Below are 19,751 nucleotides of genomic sequence, written 5' to 3' on the forward strand. Positions count from 1 at the left end.
GGGTCAGGTGGGTGCTAAAGCTCGGGGAGAAATTTGGTCCAAGTTTCCCTTCTGTTTAAAATGTTTTCCAGCACCAGGGCACCAGGCAACGCCTTCCTCAAGCTGAGTTCCTCACCTGACGGTTCACGCAGAATCTCTCATCATGTTTGATAACCACTTAAAACCTTAATTGGTGTTGTTCGGTTCCAACGATTGTTAACAATGGCAAATTACTTACAGATGGGGTGTTGCCAGTAGAATTGCTCGACAAAAAAGTTTCTCTGCTTTTGCTAAAGGAATAAGACAAAAGAGTAGTAGAGTAGTAGAGAGCAATTTCTTTTGCCAAGAATCTTGAGTAATGATTTCCTGTATCTTTAATACTCATTGTGAAAGAACTAAGTAATTAGTTTCTTCTTCTATTTATAACGACCAATAAACCATTCTCTAGCAGATATTATGCTACAAGTCTCTTGAAATTATTGTCCATCTTTGACCTATGAATGTTCTTATTTTAACTATGCTTAATCAGTATTGCAGAACAATCTCTTACATTTTTTTTAAGTTTATTAAAAAGGACTCTAATGAAATACCCTGAAATCCACTAGATCTGGAAAACCATTATAAACATTTGATGTGACTTTTACTTTCTTCTTTATTCGTTTAAACTATGAAATGAACACAAGCTCATCATAAACACTTGGAGTCATACAGAAAATACAAACTATCCTGTGCAAATAAGGTCAACATTTTTCTAACTCTAAATCTCTGATTGTTTGTTATTTCATAGTTGTCTTTCTAGCCCATTTCCCACCATTCCCATTCATCCTCCAGTTCTGCCACTGCCTCAACATTTAGAGCTCTATCACTTTGCCAGAGCAAGAAGGGAAAGGAAGATGCTAGATGGAAAAAAAGTGTGAGCAAATTCCAAACTTTTTAATGCATAGTGTAAATGTCATTTCCTTTGCAAATGCTTCCTTAAATTTTACCACCATCCTTCCTCTGGGTGGAATGATCACCCCTATACATCTCTCTGTTAACTGTCTCTAAATTATCAAAGCACCTTGTCCCCGCAAAAAGTGTGATAGAAAATTGAGTACTTGCAGAATGTTCCACCAGGCCAGGAAAGGGGCCGTATATTCATATCTGAAATTCCAACCACCTAACAGACTACCAGGCACTTAGTTTCTTAGTTTGTGCTCAATAAATATTGCAAGAATAGTGATTTCAAAACTTCCTTGAAAGGTTATTGAAGTGGACATTCATTCTCTGCCCAGAATCCATTGTGCCTTCATAGCCAACCACTTATTTCCTTTGGTGGTGGTGGAGGTCAGTTTTCTCCTAATGTACGTCATCTAAGTGGAACAGTAAATCCAAATGCCTCTACCCCCACCTGAAAAGGCAGAGAAATACAGGTTTATACCCCCAGATAGTTATCCTCACCGTTTAGTTTTCTAAGGCTGTTATAACAAGTACCACAGATTGGGTGCCTTAAACAACAGAAATGTATTCTGTTACCATCCTGGAGGCTAGAAGTCAGAGATCAAAGTGTCGGCAGGGTTCCTTTCTTCTGAGGATACTCTCCTTGGCTTCTAGATGACCATCCTCTCCTTATGTCTTCACATGGTCTCCCTTCTGTGGGTGTCTGTGTCCTACTTTCTTGCCCCATTCTCAGCTACAGGTGCCTAGTTAGTTATTTGTTTTTCTTCTACTTGATGTCACTTGCTGGGTCTATATCATTGAGCCAAGAGGTTTTGGAAGGACAGCATCTTGCTATGGAAAGCTCCTAGACAGGAAGGAGACCCATGTTTGGAGACCTGCCATGTTCCTGTTAGCACCCATGGAAGAGGTGGCTGCCTCTTTAAAAGGGATACATTTCAAGACAAGGTGTGAAGCCCACCTGTTGTTAGAAAGCCTGCCAAGATCTGAGCTCGACTGGACTCAGAGCTTTTCCTCCCGCTACCTGCCCTCCCTATCGCCTGGATGAGGCTCCAACTTGATCAGTAGGCAACCAACATGCCACTAATTAGGAGGCACAAGGCATAGCAGAGGATGATTAGCTCGTGATGAGCACACACTGGCTGGAGTTGTCTTGCTACCATTATAAATAGATTAGAAATCTGGGGAGCATCTGTATTTTCCCCTCACAGAGGAGAATCTGAAATTGACAGGTTGAAATAAGAACGTGTCAAGGAGAGCTCTGTAATTGACAAAGATTAACTTTATTTCTCTAGCCTCATCTCTCCCCTCTTCTTCCCCTTGACACCCCACCCTCAGAATGTCCCAGCTGCCAATGGAAGAAGCCCAGCTATTCTCTAATTGAACCATAAGATTTTGGAAGGTCAGCATAAGAAAACCATCCTGGCTTTCCAAGGACCAGGTGTGTTGTTTATGGAGACAATTATGTGCTTCCCAGGTGATTCTACCTAGAAACCAAGAAAGACAGATTAGCGACAAGAAAAGCAATTCTGTTTTGTCTCTGTTGCTTCTGCATGGCCTCCTTTCTCTTCCCCTCTACTATGCTTGGACACACTTTTAACTGCAGCCAGTTCCTGAATATGGGCAGCGATTACCCTTTGCAAGGGAGAATAAGCAACAAAACAGCCTGCCTTGTAGGAAGAAGCTTCTGGGACAGGCTCCAGGAAGGAGAAGTAGGGCCTTCTTGGGGGAGAGAAACCCCTGGGGCCCGGCAGCCTTTAGCACCTGGGATGCTTCGGCACAGACATCTCAGCAGAAGAAGTCTCTGTTCTTCAGCGAACAGACCACATACTTTCTCAGGAGCAAACCACTGAAGGCCCCACTTTATCTAGTTAATTTCCAATGGCTGCAAACAGCTCCGTCCCCCAGAGACTAAGCCATAATGACAGATGGCATGCGTGCCTGTCATGATCTATTTTCTTCTGTCTTTGCTGACATTTTGGAGAGAATGTGTCTTGTGTTCACTCTCTGAAAGAGCTCTCCTTGAGCTGTGACCAGAGTTGAAGGCAAGAGACCATCTCCTTGGTACCTCCATCTATATAAAAGGTATATATATATATATATATATATATATATATATATATATATATTTTTTTTTTTTTTTTTTTTTTCCGGTACGCAGGCCTCTCATTGTTGTGGCCTCTCCCGCTGTGGAGCACAGGCTCCGGATGTGCAGGCTCATAGGCCATGGCTCACAGGCCCAGCCGCTCCGCAGCATGTGGGATCTTCCCGGACCGGGGCACGAACCCGTGTCCCCTGCATCAGCAGGCAGACCCTCAACCACTGCGCCACCAGAGAAGCCCTAAAAGGTATATTTTTACAAATAATTGTTTTATCTGATTATTTTTCAATGTATGAAGATAAAGGAACTCAAGTCAGTGACCCTCAGAGAGGCTTTGAGGAACCCCAGGACCTGGAAATGTACATCACAAAAACTTTGTAGGAGAAAAGAGTGTATATAAGAAGCAAGTTATGTTATAAAGGAGCCAAAACCATCAACAAGCAAGGCCAAACTGTTTCTGTCCAGTAGCGTGGCTCTCTCTAGGGCATCGCCACATTCAGCAAGGCTGAGCATGGTTCAGGACCTGAGAGCCTCCAGTCTATAATTTTATGAGGCATTTCTGGTTACAAGTGTCCATTTCTTGCCCCCTCCATACGATCCAAGGAAAATTAGATCAGTTATATTAACAACAACAACAAAAAGCAATAAAGTAAGCAGTGACTTTTGGGAACAAAGTGTAAACAGTGGATTTTAACCAAAAATCTCTTCCAGATGGGGGAGACGTAATGTCAAATAATTCTGAATTCTTTCTCTAGCAGTACAGCCCTTGGTGAAAGACTGGTAAGATAATTTTTATAACTTGAGGCCAGGAAGGACAGAGGAAAAGGATCTAGCACAATACTAGATCTTCTCAGATTCAATTCATTATTTGTCAAGGTCTAGTTATTTTGGGTTTATCCAAGTTTTATCGTATTTGATCTTGGTTCCAACACTGTGAGGTTGATGTCATTATATTCAATTTACAGATAGGGAAACTGGACCCTGATGATGTCATTTTACCCCTCTGGGCCTCAGATACTTAAAAAATCAGTGCATTCAAGTTTTAGTGACAATCTGAGTCTCCAAATAAATTGAACACTAGCAGAGGCTCTCTTTTGTTTTTCATATACAATGTCCCACTGGTTCCTCTCTGAATGAACCTGCATCTCATAATGATATACAGCCTGAAAACACAGAAGCAAAGAGCAATTTAATTCTGCTACTGTAAAGTTAGCAGTAAGTAAACTAAGTTTAAGGGACATTGAGATGCAGTAGTGCCTTGGGAGGTAATCGTTGGACTACATGGCCCCTTTGGCAGTACCACTGAACCGCACAAGAGAATTTGGCAGGATCTGGGGTGTGAGTCAGGATGAGGCATCCCCATTGCTTAGGTTTGCTCTCTGGCCTTCTTCCCTCTGAACAAGGCCAAATGCTTTGAAAGGAGAGCAGCGCAGTGTGTGAAGCTGGGGTCTGACAGCTGTCTGTTGAGCAGCCTTATTTCAGTCCAGTGAGGGAAGCCAGGCATCAGGCCACGGGCAACTAGACCAGTGCATCAGCTGGGCAATGGCATGTGGAGAGTCGTGAGCCACTGAATGATGAGCCCACTCGGGAAGTTAGATTCTAAAGCGTTCTGGACATTGTAAATACGGGGGGCCATATTGCCATATCCATCAGGCTCTCGACTGACCCTCAATGGTGGGCAGTGCAATCAGTTTTGCATTTGCTGGGGAGGCGCGCGGTAGAAAGAATACTGCCCTACAGTAAAGAGGACATGGATTCTATCTTCAGCTCTGCACTAATTTGCTGTGTAGCCTTAGGGAAATCACTTTCCTCTCTGAGTCTCAGTTTATCCCTCTATAGAAGAAGAGAGTTCTCTTAAGTACTCCTAAGCACTAGTCACCTCTCTATAATTTTGGAATTGGCAGTATGCTTTTCACATCTCTGGAAATCAAAACTAGCCAGTAAGACAGGCCATAAAGCATTTTCCTTTTACAAATAAGGAAACTGTGGTCTAGAATGACTTGCTAAAAGTCGGAGACCTCCTAATTCCTGGCTTAATATTTGTTGTAAGGCACAATCCATCACCACCTTGACTCATAATGTGATTTGTTTTAGATAACTCAATCGGGCGACTCTCCCACAGTTGCGGCTGTTGCCCAGGAGGAAATGAGCAAATCTGGAAGCTGTTCTCACGTCTGTAGCTTAAGGTGCCTTGTATCACAGTAACAGGAGCCAGGGGAGGTGACTTTTACCTGTAACTCTCCCTGGATTATTTTAGTGGCAGATAGAGCAGTTATTCTTGAATTTAGTGCACATGAGAATCCTCAGAGAATCTGCTTATGATGCTGGGATCTAGCCCCAGAATACTTCTGCAAGCTTACTTCTCCAGTCTAGAATTGCCTTAGAGAAGACAGTCCTGATGCAGTATCCTCACCACTGGTGAGAGACCCTGCATAGAACTAGCTACAAAGCCACTTACACCCTCTGCCGTCCGCCTTTGCCTGCCTTCTACTGAGAAGTCTGACAGGCCTATGCTGGTGGTGGATACAGAGGCTATATTCATAGCATGAGTTTGCCCAAATGAACCAACTGACTCACACTGTTTTACCACTTTATTTCACTTTCTTCCTCTTTACTCTGGTGGAGCACTCTTATCAACTGGGACATAAAATTAACATGAGAAGAACTCAGATCTCATGGAAAGCAAAAACTAACTCTCCTTTGACTTGGAATAGGACTATTAGACACTTCACATTATTGGGGAAGCTCAAAACCATTAAAAATCCCTTAAAGATGTCTAGGCACTTTATGTTATAAACCACTGGAGTTAGACCCCAAAACTCACTGCTTCTTTTAGAGGTACCATGTGACATTCTCAATATTTAAGGAAGGAACTTACATAATGTAAATTTTTTTAAAAGGTGAGTATAACTCAAGAAAAGATATACCAAGAATAATACACAATTTTTAAATACATTCACAAATTGAAAGAAAACCACCTTTGTTTAATCCTGTATCTTCAACTGAGTTCAGAAAATATGATTCCAGAATAGTCAGTCAGTATCCAAAATATGGGAGCAAATTATTGACCAAAATTTCTAGTTTCTTGGATTTTGGGGATCCATGGAAATTTATCACATATTTTGAACAATAAATAATTAAAACTCTAACTTGCAGCCCTCATTCTAGGCACTTAGTTCACATTCCATTATTACCTAATGTACAAGACAGCCAGTTACTCCTCCTTCCAAATTCCTTACTTGGTGTAAGAAAGAGATTTGTTGCCGGTTTGATGCATCAAACAGCATAAAAAGGGTTTAAAAAAAGGATGTATGTCATGTTGGTTTCCTCTCCTCTTTTCATTTCTCCTGTTGAATCTTTAAGACCTGAGTTGGAGCCCCGCCTCTACCACTCACTGGGAGCTTGTGTCAGATTCAAAGGCCTTGGGGTTACTAAGACTTCTGCTCATCTGAGATGGGAAACTTGGAGACTGATTCAAATGGGCCATCTCATGTAAGTTCCCCATGGGGGTCACAGAAACCGAGTAAGTAGCACAGGTTGAACTATTGTTCTCAATTCTTCTTACCCTCCGTAGATTGGAATTATATAGCCACACCTTTTGCCATGTAATTTAGTAATGCTTTGCACCGGAGTTTATTTCCCTAGCTCACTGATGTTGAACGTGGCCATATGGTTTTCTTTAGTTAATGGAACGTCAGTGACAGTAAATAGAGGGGCCGTTCTGAGCCAAGGCCTTGGAGGATAGAGTGCGCTGCTGGCCTCACTTGGAATTCTGTAATCCACCATGAAAATAACATGCCCTGGGTGGCTGCTGGTCACAGAATAATGACAACTCATGGAGAAGACTTCAAACAACTGAAGCCTGCATCCGAACTAGCCCAGGAGAACCTGGTCAATCCCAACTGAGCTCACCCCAATCACAGCCAACCTGAAGACTCACAAGCAAAACATCAATATCTGTTGTCATAAGCTAGTCGTTTTTTTTTTTTTTTTCTCCCATGGAGCATTATTGCAGCAATAGTCGAATAATACAACAGATCAAGACAACTGCCCAAAGAGAGAACTCTCAGCCAGGTATATAGCTTTGATGTACAAAAATACATTTATTTTCAACAATTTCAAAACCACTGTCTTTTTTTTTACAGTAGAAATATTCAAATGGAACGATAAAACCAAGAACAGTATATGTACATATACTGTATATATAGATATGACTCATGCATTTGTATTCCAGTGTTTAGTACAAGTATTGCAATTGTCTGCCCCATTTAACCCTTGAAACGAAACAGCAAGATCTTTAGAAATATTCCTAATTCTGATCTATGATGTAGCCAGTCCGATTTCTCAAGGTCACATTCTCTCAGGGTCTCACAGAGAAGGATGTGAACAATATCCCACAAAAATGAACAGGTAAAAAATTCAGCCTTTTCTCCCATATATATATATATATATATATATATATATATATATATACACACATACACAGTATATCATTTTTATAAAACAAGTACACTCATATTGATCCTGAAAAGAAAAACAATGCTTACAGCATGGCTGAAAGTGATCCTCCTAAAAAGAACTGACACATGAACCGCATGAAGGGGCTGGGGTGCAGGAAAAGAGAACACTGGCTTTGAAAGTCACTCGCCCCAGATGCAAGAACTGCCTTCGGGCAACTGAAGGTAGACATTTGACTTTAAGGAAGTTGTGGACTTGTGCGCATCTGACAAGCAAGCAGCACAGCTTTGCGAGAATCAACTTTGTCTAAGATCATTAAAGGCTACACCCCTCTGGGGCCTGCAGGGCTTGCAGGGTCACAGGATTCCACGAAGGCCCGCTCCCTCCCACCTCTAACTTCCCCCAGGCTGAGGCACTCACTGGGCTTAACCTAGTGTCCAAGGGACTCTTCTAGGGTAAGAGCAGCCAGAGAATTCCCCATAAGCATTATTCAATTCCATGGAATCCAACCGGAAAACAGAATGTCATCTTTCTAGATCCATTGCCTGGCTTCTTTAGGGAAAACCTCAGGCCAATAGCTATCCTCAACCACATCCTTTTGGAGGGGAGGCCTTGTTTCCCTATCCGGGTTTCAGTTTGAAGCCTGTAGTGGGCTTCATCTGGCAACTTCTTTCACATCACTGATGGGACAAAAAAAACCCCAGGTTCTATGATGTCACTCTCGTCCTTCCTTTGCTAGGTGTTTCAGAGACGCCCTCCCCCCTCCCCCCTTTATATACAGAAATAGAAACCAGCGATGGCAGAGACACAGAGATGCAAGAGTTAAGTGTGACAGACAACTGGAGAGCATCCAGAGCCCAGCGTCAAGCAGGCCTGGGGGTGGGTGAGCTCTGAAGGTGGGTGCATAAGCCAACAGACGCATCTCTCTTTTTTCTGTTTTCTTTTTCACTAAACGTTAAATTATTTCTCAGGAAATAAAGAGCTACTTACATTGTAACTATATACAATAAGCCATCTGCAGCTTGCAATGGACATGCACGGGGCGGGGCCTCTTCCGACAGGTGTGCACGCTTCCTGCAGCTACACGCACTCCCCACCAACTTTCCTCCTGCAGACCTAACTGGAAAATGGTTTACGTTTTAGGTGCGTGCTGGGAGGGAGGAGGCGGGTACTGGTGATTTGGGCTTGTGCGGGGGGGCCGGGGGGCAGTGGGGGAAGGGAGTGGAAAGCCAACCCAACTTAAAACATAAAAAGAAAGAAAGACCGCAAGGGAAACAAGATTCCTTGCACTATATCAATGGCAGAATGAAGCAAGAAAGCCATGGGAAGACATCCTTTGCCCTTAGCACAAATACAGCCATTTATTCTTTGTGTCCCATTTTAATCAGTTACGAATGCCTTCGCCTCCCAAAGCTGAGCATCTGCCTGCTATTTATGAAGGGGCCCTTGGTAAACAAAAGGGAAAAAAAGACATTTTCATTTTTCCATAATAAGAGTAATAGGAACCATCAAAAATAAAAAGTCAGAAAGATGGTTGACCACGTGGCTTGTTGGTATTAAACACTAGTGCAGTTGGGGATCTCCTTTGTGCTTTCGCTGTTTGCAATGGTGGCCATGCCTCCTGCAGGGGAGAGAAGACAGAGGGAGGTAAGGATGTACCTGTCACAAGGGCGTGGGTCTGTGCTTTATTTATTGCTAAATACCAAGCCACCTTCATGTGTGCTTATGAAATAGGGCACCTGGGTAGTCTATCCGACGAGTTCACTGGCTTATCTTACCTACGTTTAACGTCTGCCATCTCCCACCCCAGCACACAAGGTAGGAGCAATACCTTGCCATCTTATACTCTGCTGATCACAATACTAATAGCCAACAGGTTTTGAACACGTATTATGTGGCAGACACTGTGCTAATGATATATGGCATTTCATGATCACAACAATCTTAGAAGGCAGATACTATTATTCCCATTTCACAGATGAGGAATATGAGGCACAGAGAGGTCCCAGAGCTAGAAGATTGGTAGAGCAAGAAAATGAATCCAGGGCTATCTGATGGCAGAGTTCCTATTCACGTGATTATTGGGACGTATAATGCTTTTGCTTTATAGAAAAAATAAAGTCCAACAGTAATAGCTGGCCTCATCCCTCTCCCACTCAGACTCCAGCACTTTTGATCTTGATCTGCTTCTAAGAGAAAAAAGTTCTGCCAATTTCATGTGGTCAGAGGCGGCGGACACTTTAAAACATGATTACGTCGCTGTAGCCAACTGTTTCCTCCCCCACCCTCCAGGCTAGTCCTACCTGAAGGACAGACCAGGTGGGCTGGCTGACTCAGGGTCTGGAGGACAGAGGACTCAGGAGCCTCGTTATACCAGCACACATACCTATGACCCGGGTGTCCAGCTCTTTGTCCAGCAGTTCCTCGGGCTCGGTGAAGTCACTGAGTGTGATTTTGGGGGCGTTTTCACTTTGGCTCACTGACCCAATCATCTCCTGCTCCTTGTCGTGTTGGACTTGAGCATAGATGTTAATCCAGGGGATTTTCCTACATGGGGCAGAGCAAAATCACATTACCATCACGGGGCATGCCCACCTGGGGCAACTGGGAAATCCTGGGTGATAAGGTGGAGGAAGAAGCTATTTACAGGACCAATGTCAGGGAAAGGGGCTGGCCACCCAGATACTGTTCCCATGAGGCCAATGAACACAAGGAGGGACCCAGATGCCCAGGGGAGATGTAGGCCACAGAACTCCCGGAGGCATGCACCTTCTTCTGAGGCACAAAACAAGCAGGTGTAAACAGAAGGGCAATGCTATCGACCAAGTGTGCACTAAAACCCTTAAAACATTTACCAGTTCTTACGTTTACAAAGGAGCTGGACTTTGAGACTCATAAGGTTGTATCAAAGTGAAAAGACAGCTTTTTCTAAGTTTGTATCAGTTTCATCAATTCACATTGGTTTTCTTTATGAATAGCCAAGAAATAAAAGACTTATAGCCATTGCTACCATTTTTAGAACACCATCCATGGGCCAAGTGTCTTAAATACTTCCATAGTCAGTTTCCTCATCTGTTCAATAGGAATAACAATAGCTTTCTTTGAGGATTGTGGAGAGGATTAAGGTAAGGATTAAGAGAAGCTAAAAACTTCCTTCAAAGACACAAAGGTAGGAGGTTTGGAAACAAGGCAGGTAGACTTGAGGTTGGAGGAGCAGGTAGGTTCAAACTGAAATCTGCTCTCCTGACCCATCTCCATCATCTCCTGACCCACTGTGTTCCAGTTTCTGTAGCCTCCTTTGACTTCTTCTAATCCTGCGCTTCTCAAATTTCAATATGCTTATGCCTCACCAGGTTCTTGTTAAAATACATTTGTTACTCTATAGGCCTGAACTGGATGGGCTGAAATTCTGCATTTCTGCCTATTCCCGGGTGGTACTGATGCTGCTGGTCTGAAACCCAAACTTTTGAGTTTCAAGATTCTGGTACATCAGACTCGTCCCCACCTTGGGGACGAGGTTTGAATCAACTGTTCCCTCTGTAACACACCTCCTTCTACTCTTCTCGTGACGGTGTCCTTCTTGTCCTTCAGAATTTGGCTTACATGTCACTTCTGAAAGGCTTCTCCTGACTGCCCAATCTCCACCCAATCTCTCCTGACCACCCACTCTCTCCTGTCATAAATATGTAATTATGGGATGGTGTCTATGAAAGAAATGAATAGGGTTGGTTTAGGGTGATGGAATAGGCTATGTGTGTGGACTTGTTTTCTGTCTGTCTTTCTCTCCCACAAAAAGCCCCATGTCTGCAAGGTCTACATTTTCCATTTTCACTGCTCTACACTTAACTTAGCACAGTGCCTGGCATGTGGTTTACATTCAGCATTTGGCAAATAAATGAATAAATGACCTCAAAGCCTATGCTCTTTCTATTTTCATATATTATGTTCTCAAACAAAAAGACCACACTTTTACCTTAGAATTTTACAGGTAGAAGAGCCCTCTCTTACCTCATTAAATGATGGGGAAATTGGTCTGAAGTCCATACATTTCATGAAGCTGATTACTGGCATAGATGTTATTAAAACTTCAGACGTCTGACACCTACCCCAAACCAGAACATTCTATGCAGAATCACTCTGTTGCCCTAGTGCCAACCAGTGGTATTTTCAAGCATCTACATTCCCTTCCCTACTCCAACCTCACAATGAGGTAGAATGTGAGGCATTTAATAAGGTCTTCCATAGCTAATTTGGAAGGAAAGATCCCAAAATATGTTCAAAACATGGACAGTTTCTACTTTTCATTTATGTCCAGTTTTCATGTTTTTAATGGTTGCTTTCCATACATTAAGGGAGGTGTCTTCCTGACTCCTACTGGTCTAAACCAGCTTACTATAATTTATAAGAACCTTAAGTGAAGAGATTCTATGTGAGGCAGCAAACCGCAGGCTCTCTAAATGTGTGCAATTAAAATTTCATGCTGGCCCTTACTTTCTTCTTAACTAAATAGAAAGGCAGCCTAATGACTTAGATTTCTTCTAATCATAAAAGTACATATTACTCATGAACGTTGGGATCAACTGTAATATTTATTAGGGGCTGGGGGCAGTCAAACCATTCCTGATCACACAAGTCTGGGTACTTCAGAGCTGTAGCCAGAGGTCACTACCTCCCCTTTCCTGCTTTTTTAATGATTGATACCTGTGAGGATTTGGATAAATTTGCCCTTATAAAGACTGTTCACTCTATTTTAATCTCTGAAAATGGGCATATTTTTTCAATATTTTTAATAGATGGTTGGAAGGGAATGAATTTTATGTCACAACTTGCAGCATTTAAAATTTTCTTCAAATTGCTTTTTATTTCTTAACACATCCACTTGTAGGACAGTTGAGACAGTAAGTCAAGACTAAACCCTGCTTTTGCAGATAAGAAAGGTGGGAAATGAGATTTAGAGGCACGTCTTGGGCTATACATTCATGTAAGTTTTAATAAGAGGAGTAAGATGGATCGGTTTTCATAAATTTCAGTTTTTATTTGTTTGTTCCAACTATGATTAAGTATTAGAAGTCCGTGGGAGGAATTTAGAAAAAGCAAAGTAGGCTTCGCACTGTGATGAAAGCCTTACTGAAAAAAGACTGGAAGAAATATAAAATTTCACAAGTTTTCTTGGACAATAAGAAAAAACAAACCTACAGTATAGAAAGAAGGTCTTGTTAGGAAGAGTTTTCAGAAAATAAAAGCCATCTCAAAATGATTTTTAATTATATTGCCTAAGACATCACAAAATAGCAGTCACTATACAAGAATAAGATCAAATGTGGTCACTTAACAGAGGAAGGAGAATAGACTTACCATGATCCCCAAGATTCCTTTAAATAATTCTGTTCTTCCTCTATTAAGTGACCACTTGGGACACTGAGGTTGTTTTCAGTGCCTGGCACACAGCAGGTGCTCAATAAATGTTTGCTGAATAAATTAATGGCTTAATGAATTAATGCTGGAGATGGCAGAGGGAAAGTTTTGGGGTTTGAAAACAGTATGGCCAGTGATCTGGAAACAGAAACAGAATTACCCTTTCCCTAGCCTGTGCCTTCAAAGTGTTTACTAGTCAGCTGTAGCTATTTAAATTTGAATTCATTGAAGTTAAATAAAATTAAAAATTCAGTTTTTCCACCATACCAGTGGCTACTGTATTGGACAGTATAGATTATGGAGTGTTTTCATCTTTGCAGAAAGTTCTATTGGACAGAAATGAAAGAAGCAGAGGAGACTCTAGGAATCAAGTATAAGAACTTGACCTTTACTTGTCAGCAAGCTATGCACCCTCCATGTAGCCATCACTGGAGTTCCAGGTGGTGAGGAGGGAAAGGAGACCAAAGAAACAAAGGGAGATCCAAAAGGACCTCAGCCAAAGGGCTTGGGAACTGGGAGGAAAACTTCCAGAAAAGGTGACTAGAAAAGAAAATGTAACTGATGATTGGTTACTCTTAATTGACTCAAACCGCTTATCCAGTTTGACTAGTATTTGTTTCCTGTATCCTGATTCCCTGCCAGGGACATAGAAAGGGTTGGCTGATATTTGGGGATAACAGCGGTAGAATAATTCAGAGATGCCATTAACTGGCATAGATTCAAGTATTAAAGTCTGCACATTAAGGGATGGTGACATGAGTAAGTTGACTGTCTATGAAGTTTAGCAACATTTACAAGAGAGCAGAAAACTTTCTAAGTCACAGGGCAGATCTTGCCTTAATTTTGAGACACCTGACACAAATACCTCTTTGCGGGACTTCTACTGGCCCTGGTCCTCAGTGAGCATGCAGGTCTAGGAGCCAGAAGGTGATACATTTGGGTTAACTGATCTTCATGTCCCAGCAACCACCAGGCTTCCCCACAACCAAATCCTTGAATGAACAAAAGTGTGCTTTGTGTGTAACTCAAGTACACCCATAAATGGGTGTTGCTTTGACCAGACTGTTTCTATACTGAATCTTTGCTCGCTAATTGGATATGAAGGCTTTTCCCCTTCTTCAAAGGGAACATGGCAGGTGGGTTGACCCATCTTGATCCAAGAGGACGTGAACTCACATAACTGGTCTAAAAATTGAATAGAAAGGTAAACCCCACTCTGTCTTTCTAGTGGAGAGTGTTTAAGAATTCCTGCTGTTTTGGCTAATGCTGAGATGTCTATTGAGTAAAACTGGTGTTTTTAAGCCTGAGAAATCCACTAGAGGAGAGCTGATGGGGGCTGGGGGTGGGGAGGTAAAGTGAAGCACCTTTACCACTGATTTCTTCCAAAATCTAAAAGCATTACTTTCAGCATCTAGAAAAACTCCCAGGACTTTCAAAAGTATAACTTTTGAAAGTTATACTTTCAAAACTCATCTGACAATAATTAATGATATTTTTACTTTACCCAGGCTTCCTATGAAGCACGTTTCTATGCCACTGATACGTCTGAGCCCTACTATGTGCCGATTTGTAACACAGGAGAAGCCTTTGGGAGGCATGTTATTTATAGCAGCTTAGCTTTTGTGATATTTTATTATGTACTAGATACAGATATTATTACCTTGAAAACATATGGCAAACCTACAAAGTGTTATTGTTTTTCCACTTTACACATTAGGAAATGAGGGCTTAGAGAGGCAAATTCAATTGCCTATGGTTGCAAATGTTGAAAGTTAAAATTGGGTCTGGGGCTTCCCTGGTGGCACAGTGGTTGAGAGTCCGCCTGCCGATGCAGGGGACACGGGTTCGTGCCCCGGTCCGGGAAGATCCCACATGCCACGGAGCGGCTGGGCCCGTGAGCCATGGCTGCTGGGCCTGCGCGTCTGGAGCCTGTGCTCCACAACGGGAGAGGCCACAGCAGTGAGAGGCCCGCGTACCGCAAAAAAAAAAAAAAAAAAAAAAATTGGGTCTGATTTTCAAGTTAATACTCTTAACCAGCATATCTCTTGGTAGATGTATTACATTATTCAAAAAATGGTACAGAATTATTGATTGCAATTTCTTGTTTTTAATAAGTATCCTATTATATCACCCTGCCTCTGGCCTTCAAAAATAACTTTGGAATATGTGTGGGGTTTGGTTTCCCTGATCAATTTCCCTCTAGAAACAGGAAAAATAGGGAGGAATATAAAACTATATATTTTGGCATGCAAATTTAAACAGAGATGTTGGATATCAGCAATACAAGATAAGAAAATATGTGTGTGTGCATATATGCATAACCAGATTTCAGCTGCATTTTCTCCACTTCACCACCCTGAATGGGTGGTAAGCTGTAGAAAAAGATCTCTTAAATATTTGAGACCTTACTTTAGAAACTTAGGTGAGGTTTGAAAACCTCTCAAACTTCTCTTGAAGAGAATTAACTGATTTCATAGGCTACCCCTCATTTTTCTAACTCAACATAATTATAAACTAGAGAGCGTTCAGATTCTTAAGCTCCTTTATTCCCTGACCCTAAACCATTCCTGTTCTTCGCCAATGCCAAGCAGAGCTTCAGGGACAGTTGAAATCACCTATTTAGGATGAGTTTAGGAATGTCGGTTACAGGGGGAATCAGCTCCCATGAATCTAGCCCCACGATTAAAACGGAGTGATGGTAGCACATACCTTTTAAATTTGTAGATCAAAAACACAGCCAGGCCGACGAACACCACTGACAAGAGCATAAGCATGGCTGAGCTGCTGTGCCCAGCACTGGAGTCCACCAGTGGAGCTAGGAAGAAAGAACAGACTTGCTCACTCGGAAGCTATTAGCTGGAGGGAGTATCCGTTGGAGAAAGGAAGCCAGTTGGTCTCCATCCTTATATCCAGCCTCCAATTGTCCTGCGTGCTATCTGGGCAGAGGAAGCTTGGCTTCAATGATGAGAATGGTACCCCTGATCTACAGCTTCTTAGGGATCTGCTCTGCCTGGGGAAACATGCTGCTCCTTGTGTAAACTGTACGCAGCTAAGGGGGGTAGGAATAGGGCTTGAATGTTCTTTCTCTTAGACAGCCCGATTGCCTGTCAACGTGATTATAGGTGGCCCACTGGGAACTCTGGATTAAACACTGATGGACTGCTTCAATCTCTTCCTCTATACTGTTGTGGTAAAACACTGCTGGATGGGTACATTTGGAATCTCCTCATCTGAAAAGTTTTTATTAATTAGAAATGTTTAGCACATAGGCTTTCCCAGAGAGCCGGAGGTGGATGCCCAATGGGACGTGCCTTTTTTTATTCCTTTCACAAATCAACCACCTAGAGCTGGGCACTTTTTCTACTTAGAGTTACACATTATAAATCAAAGAGAGTTTTAAAGTTATTTGATCTAGTCTTCCAACCAAGATTCACTGAATCGGAGGATCATAGAAATTAAGAGAGCCCGAGGACTACCTCATATAACCCCAACTGTTCTAGATAAAAAACATAATAAAGTCCAAAGCCCAAAGAAATTGTAGGTTTTTCCCCAAGATCATCAAGGCATTCAGTAGCAAAGCCACTTCTAAGAAAGTCTTCTTGCCACCTTAGCAGGAAGCCGCAAGGAAGATGTGATTACTCTTTCTTTGCCATCACTACACAAAGCCATTTACGGGCATTTATGGAAAAGTGTTTGGTAACTATCTCCTCCCTTTTGTCTCCAGGATATCAGAGCACCATACTCATCCCGTGCCCTCCACGAATCCCAACACGCACTCACCTAAAGTCAGCTGTGTGACATACACAATGACTTGAATCCCTGGCTTCAGCTCAAACTGGACCAAATTTTGGTTTAGAGCATTAAACAGCGTCTCTACAATCTGGGGAGAAAAAGAGAGAGAGAGAGAGAGAGAGAGAGAGAGAGAGAGAGAGAGAGAGAGAGAGGCTGCATGGGAAGAAATGTCATGTGACGGTGCTCTCTCATGGAATAAGAAACCAGGGTCAATAGGCAAAAAATGACCATGTTCACTCAGAGGACAGGATTTTGGAACATTTTTATCCATCTGTTTCGCCCAGCCCCTAGAGCCCTGTGAAGCCAAGGACACAGCTGGTATTATTCGCTTATACTGGAGAGGAGAGTGAGACAGAGAGAGGCGTGTCCACAGCCACCTAGTGAATTCGAGTTGACAACAGACATAGAGGTTTCATTCAACTCCCAGTTCAGTGCCTTTTAAGCCTGTATACCTTTCCATAGAGAGACCTGTTGTGGGTCCCAATGAAAGAAAGTCAACTGACCAACCGTTAGTTCTTTAATCTGAGCAAGCAATATGCACAGGGTGGAGAAGGCCCTGCCAGGATTAAAGCAGGCACATACACCCCAGCCCGCTCCTCTGCTGTTTCTCTTTTAGAGACAATGGGAGGCAAACATTAAAGGACAAGCTGCCTCCTTTTTATGGGATAATTCTTCCTCTTTACTTTTCCCCAGCAAGTCTCAGAACACGTAACATCGATTTAATCACTGTATAATTCCCACATGAGAGCTGAGGCAGACTGAGACTGTTGTCCCTAACTCTTATCTCGCTGTACGTGCCTTAATATCACAGCTGCTATTCATCACCGTAATTACCTATTTATCTAAATGGATGGATATTGTAGCTTCCAAATATAGTTCACACATGCCACTTGCTATTTCAGAGTAAAGAGGTCTTGTAAAAGTGATGTACGCATTGAGAAGCTGAATTTATATCTGGCCAATTTCAATATGCAGCCCTGCAATGCAAGGATCCGCTTCATTTTCCAGAGAAACTGACCATGATGGCATCTGTGCAGCTCGCAGAGGACTGTGGATGGATGTGGGGGTGGGGTGACAGCTAGGTGAGTAGTAGAGGGGTGTGGAAGACATCTGTACAATGATTAACTCGTATGGGAGCCAATGTGTTTGATTCACGCTGATTTTTAGCAGCCTCCTTCTCACTTATTGCTGCTTCTAACTTAGCATCACAGGAGCATGGAAGCGTAAAGCAAAGCACGGCCAGTTAAGACCCCAGCAAGAGCAGGAAGAGAAGGAGAACCACGGGACCACCACTGACTTCATTTCTAGGCCAGTATGCGGGTCACAAGAACTATATGCCATCCGATAAGGACAGTAAACCATGATCCCTTTGGGGAATGCTGCTTCCTTAGTCAAAGCAAGATGAGGCAATCCGTCTCTTTCCAAAGACACATGTTTAAAAGCAGTTCATTTTCTTCCTAGAAGCAGAACTTCTATTGACTAGGATCTTTAAAGACAGGAAGCACATTTTCCCAGAAATAGATAGGGAAACTCAAATTCCTCTCTTCGTCTCCCCCATCTCTTTTCTCCAGAACAAGTCACTGGGTGGGAGACATGAGCAAGTTGCAGGAATGGCAACTGTTGGGATGAATGACTTCAGGGGTACTCTTCTTTCCTGCGCAGCTGAATGCTCCAGTGTTTATGCCTCTGTGTTTATTCTAAGTAAGGCTGATTGCTCTCCAAAGCCCTGGGTGCTGGACAAAGAGTCTGATGGACCCATAGGAAAAGGGCTCATCCCACTTTTTGGCTGGAAATACTTTGTGTCCCCTTCGATTATGAGGTGGAGGCAAGACTCCTACCAAGTTAGTTTTCTTTCACTTACTTGTTCCAGGTCCGCTTCATTGCCTTTCCTCCTCTCTGTCAAGTTCTTGGGGGGAAGGATGAAGAGCTCTGCAGAAGTGGGGAGGCCAGGGAACACGGCAACTAGGATCTGCTCTTCTGGGATGCTGGTTACCTGCAAAGATGTTGAGACCAAAGAATGGGGTCCTGGAGGAGCCAGCCTTCCCCAAGTCAATAACAAGGATATGGACCATACATTTTTTTAAATGCAGCATTTAAGGCACAGTTTCCAGTATATATCCAGGCTTCTTCTCTGTTTTCCCCTCGAACTGCTAGGTAGAGAATTATTAGTTTTACTTCCTCCTCTGCTCTTATATACATTTGTACTGAAACTAAAATACTACTACAAATGGTTTTCAAAATACTGTTTGCTGGCAATATTGGCAAAAGCTCCTCCCATATTTTCCATTTTTCTGCACTAAGAGGACTAGAGCTTCTGGCTAAAACATGAACAGACTGGCTCCAAATGAAGAATAAGAAGTTATAAACAAACAGGGGAAAACGCAAATTAAAAAAAAAAAAAGAGCAAAGCAGCTCTTGTTTTCACTTACTAAAAGCGGGATTTTTTGTTAAGTTACAGTAGCTAATACTGGTGAGGCTTCAATTAAGAGGTTTCCTCCACTGTTGCTGGCAGCACTAAAAGTGGATACATATTGCCAATTTGGTTTTCAAAAGACTTACTGGAAGGTCATAAAAATATTCAGACCCTTCATTCAGTAACTAACTTTGGAGTGTTTGTCCTAAAGAAATGATCCAAAATATAAGAAAAGCCATATGGAGGAAGAAACACTCAGAACATTATTTATGTCAAATAAATGGGAAAGACTCAAATATTCAAAAAAGTTAAGTAAATAATGGTTATACTACCACAAAGATGATAATTAGTACAGTGAGGCAACATGGAAAAACACTTAATGACAGCTGTATTCTGATATATTACCTCACATTTCTTTGGTTACAACTCTATAAAAATAAAAAATAAACATAAAAAATAAAACAAAGCACTAAAAGTTCTGTTAAGATGTTGAAGTAGTGAATGAATTTTTCTATTCCTGAGTGTTTAGTAAAAGGATTATATTGTTTTTGGATAAAAACTAAACATAAGCTTCCATCTGAAGGCAAATTCCTTAAGAAAACAAAACTCTGAGTTCTCCCGTGTAAAGAGTAGGCCTGTTCTTTCCTATGTGTCTCT

The 19,751-nt window shown here is 42.2% G+C and overlaps 1 protein-coding gene across 1 annotated transcript in view; it reads right to left on the reverse strand.

The window, feature by feature from the left end:
- Window positions 1-7,182: 7,182 nt before the first annotated feature.
- SORCS3 (sortilin related VPS10 domain containing receptor 3) overlaps window positions 7,183-19,751 on the reverse strand; it is a 592,231-nt gene continuing 579,662 nt past the window's right edge. Inside the window, exons 23-27 of the mRNA XM_059052766.2 lie at window positions 18,543-18,674; window positions 16,670-16,769; window positions 15,599-15,704; window positions 9,861-10,021; window positions 7,183-9,095 (exon numbers count right to left, since the gene is read on the reverse strand). Of these exons, the coding sequence (XP_058908749.1) occupies window positions 9,031-9,095; window positions 9,861-10,021; window positions 15,599-15,704; window positions 16,670-16,769; window positions 18,543-18,674 (564 nt within the window). The 3' untranslated portion in view covers window positions 7,183-9,030. The remainder of the gene's footprint in view (window positions 9,096-9,860; window positions 10,022-15,598; window positions 15,705-16,669; window positions 16,770-18,542; window positions 18,675-19,751) is intronic.

This window comes from Kogia breviceps, chromosome 2 (genome assembly GCF_026419965.1).
Source record: "Kogia breviceps isolate mKogBre1 chromosome 2, mKogBre1 haplotype 1, whole genome shotgun sequence".
Taxonomy (NCBI): Eukaryota; Metazoa; Chordata; class Mammalia; order Artiodactyla; family Physeteridae; genus Kogia; species Kogia breviceps.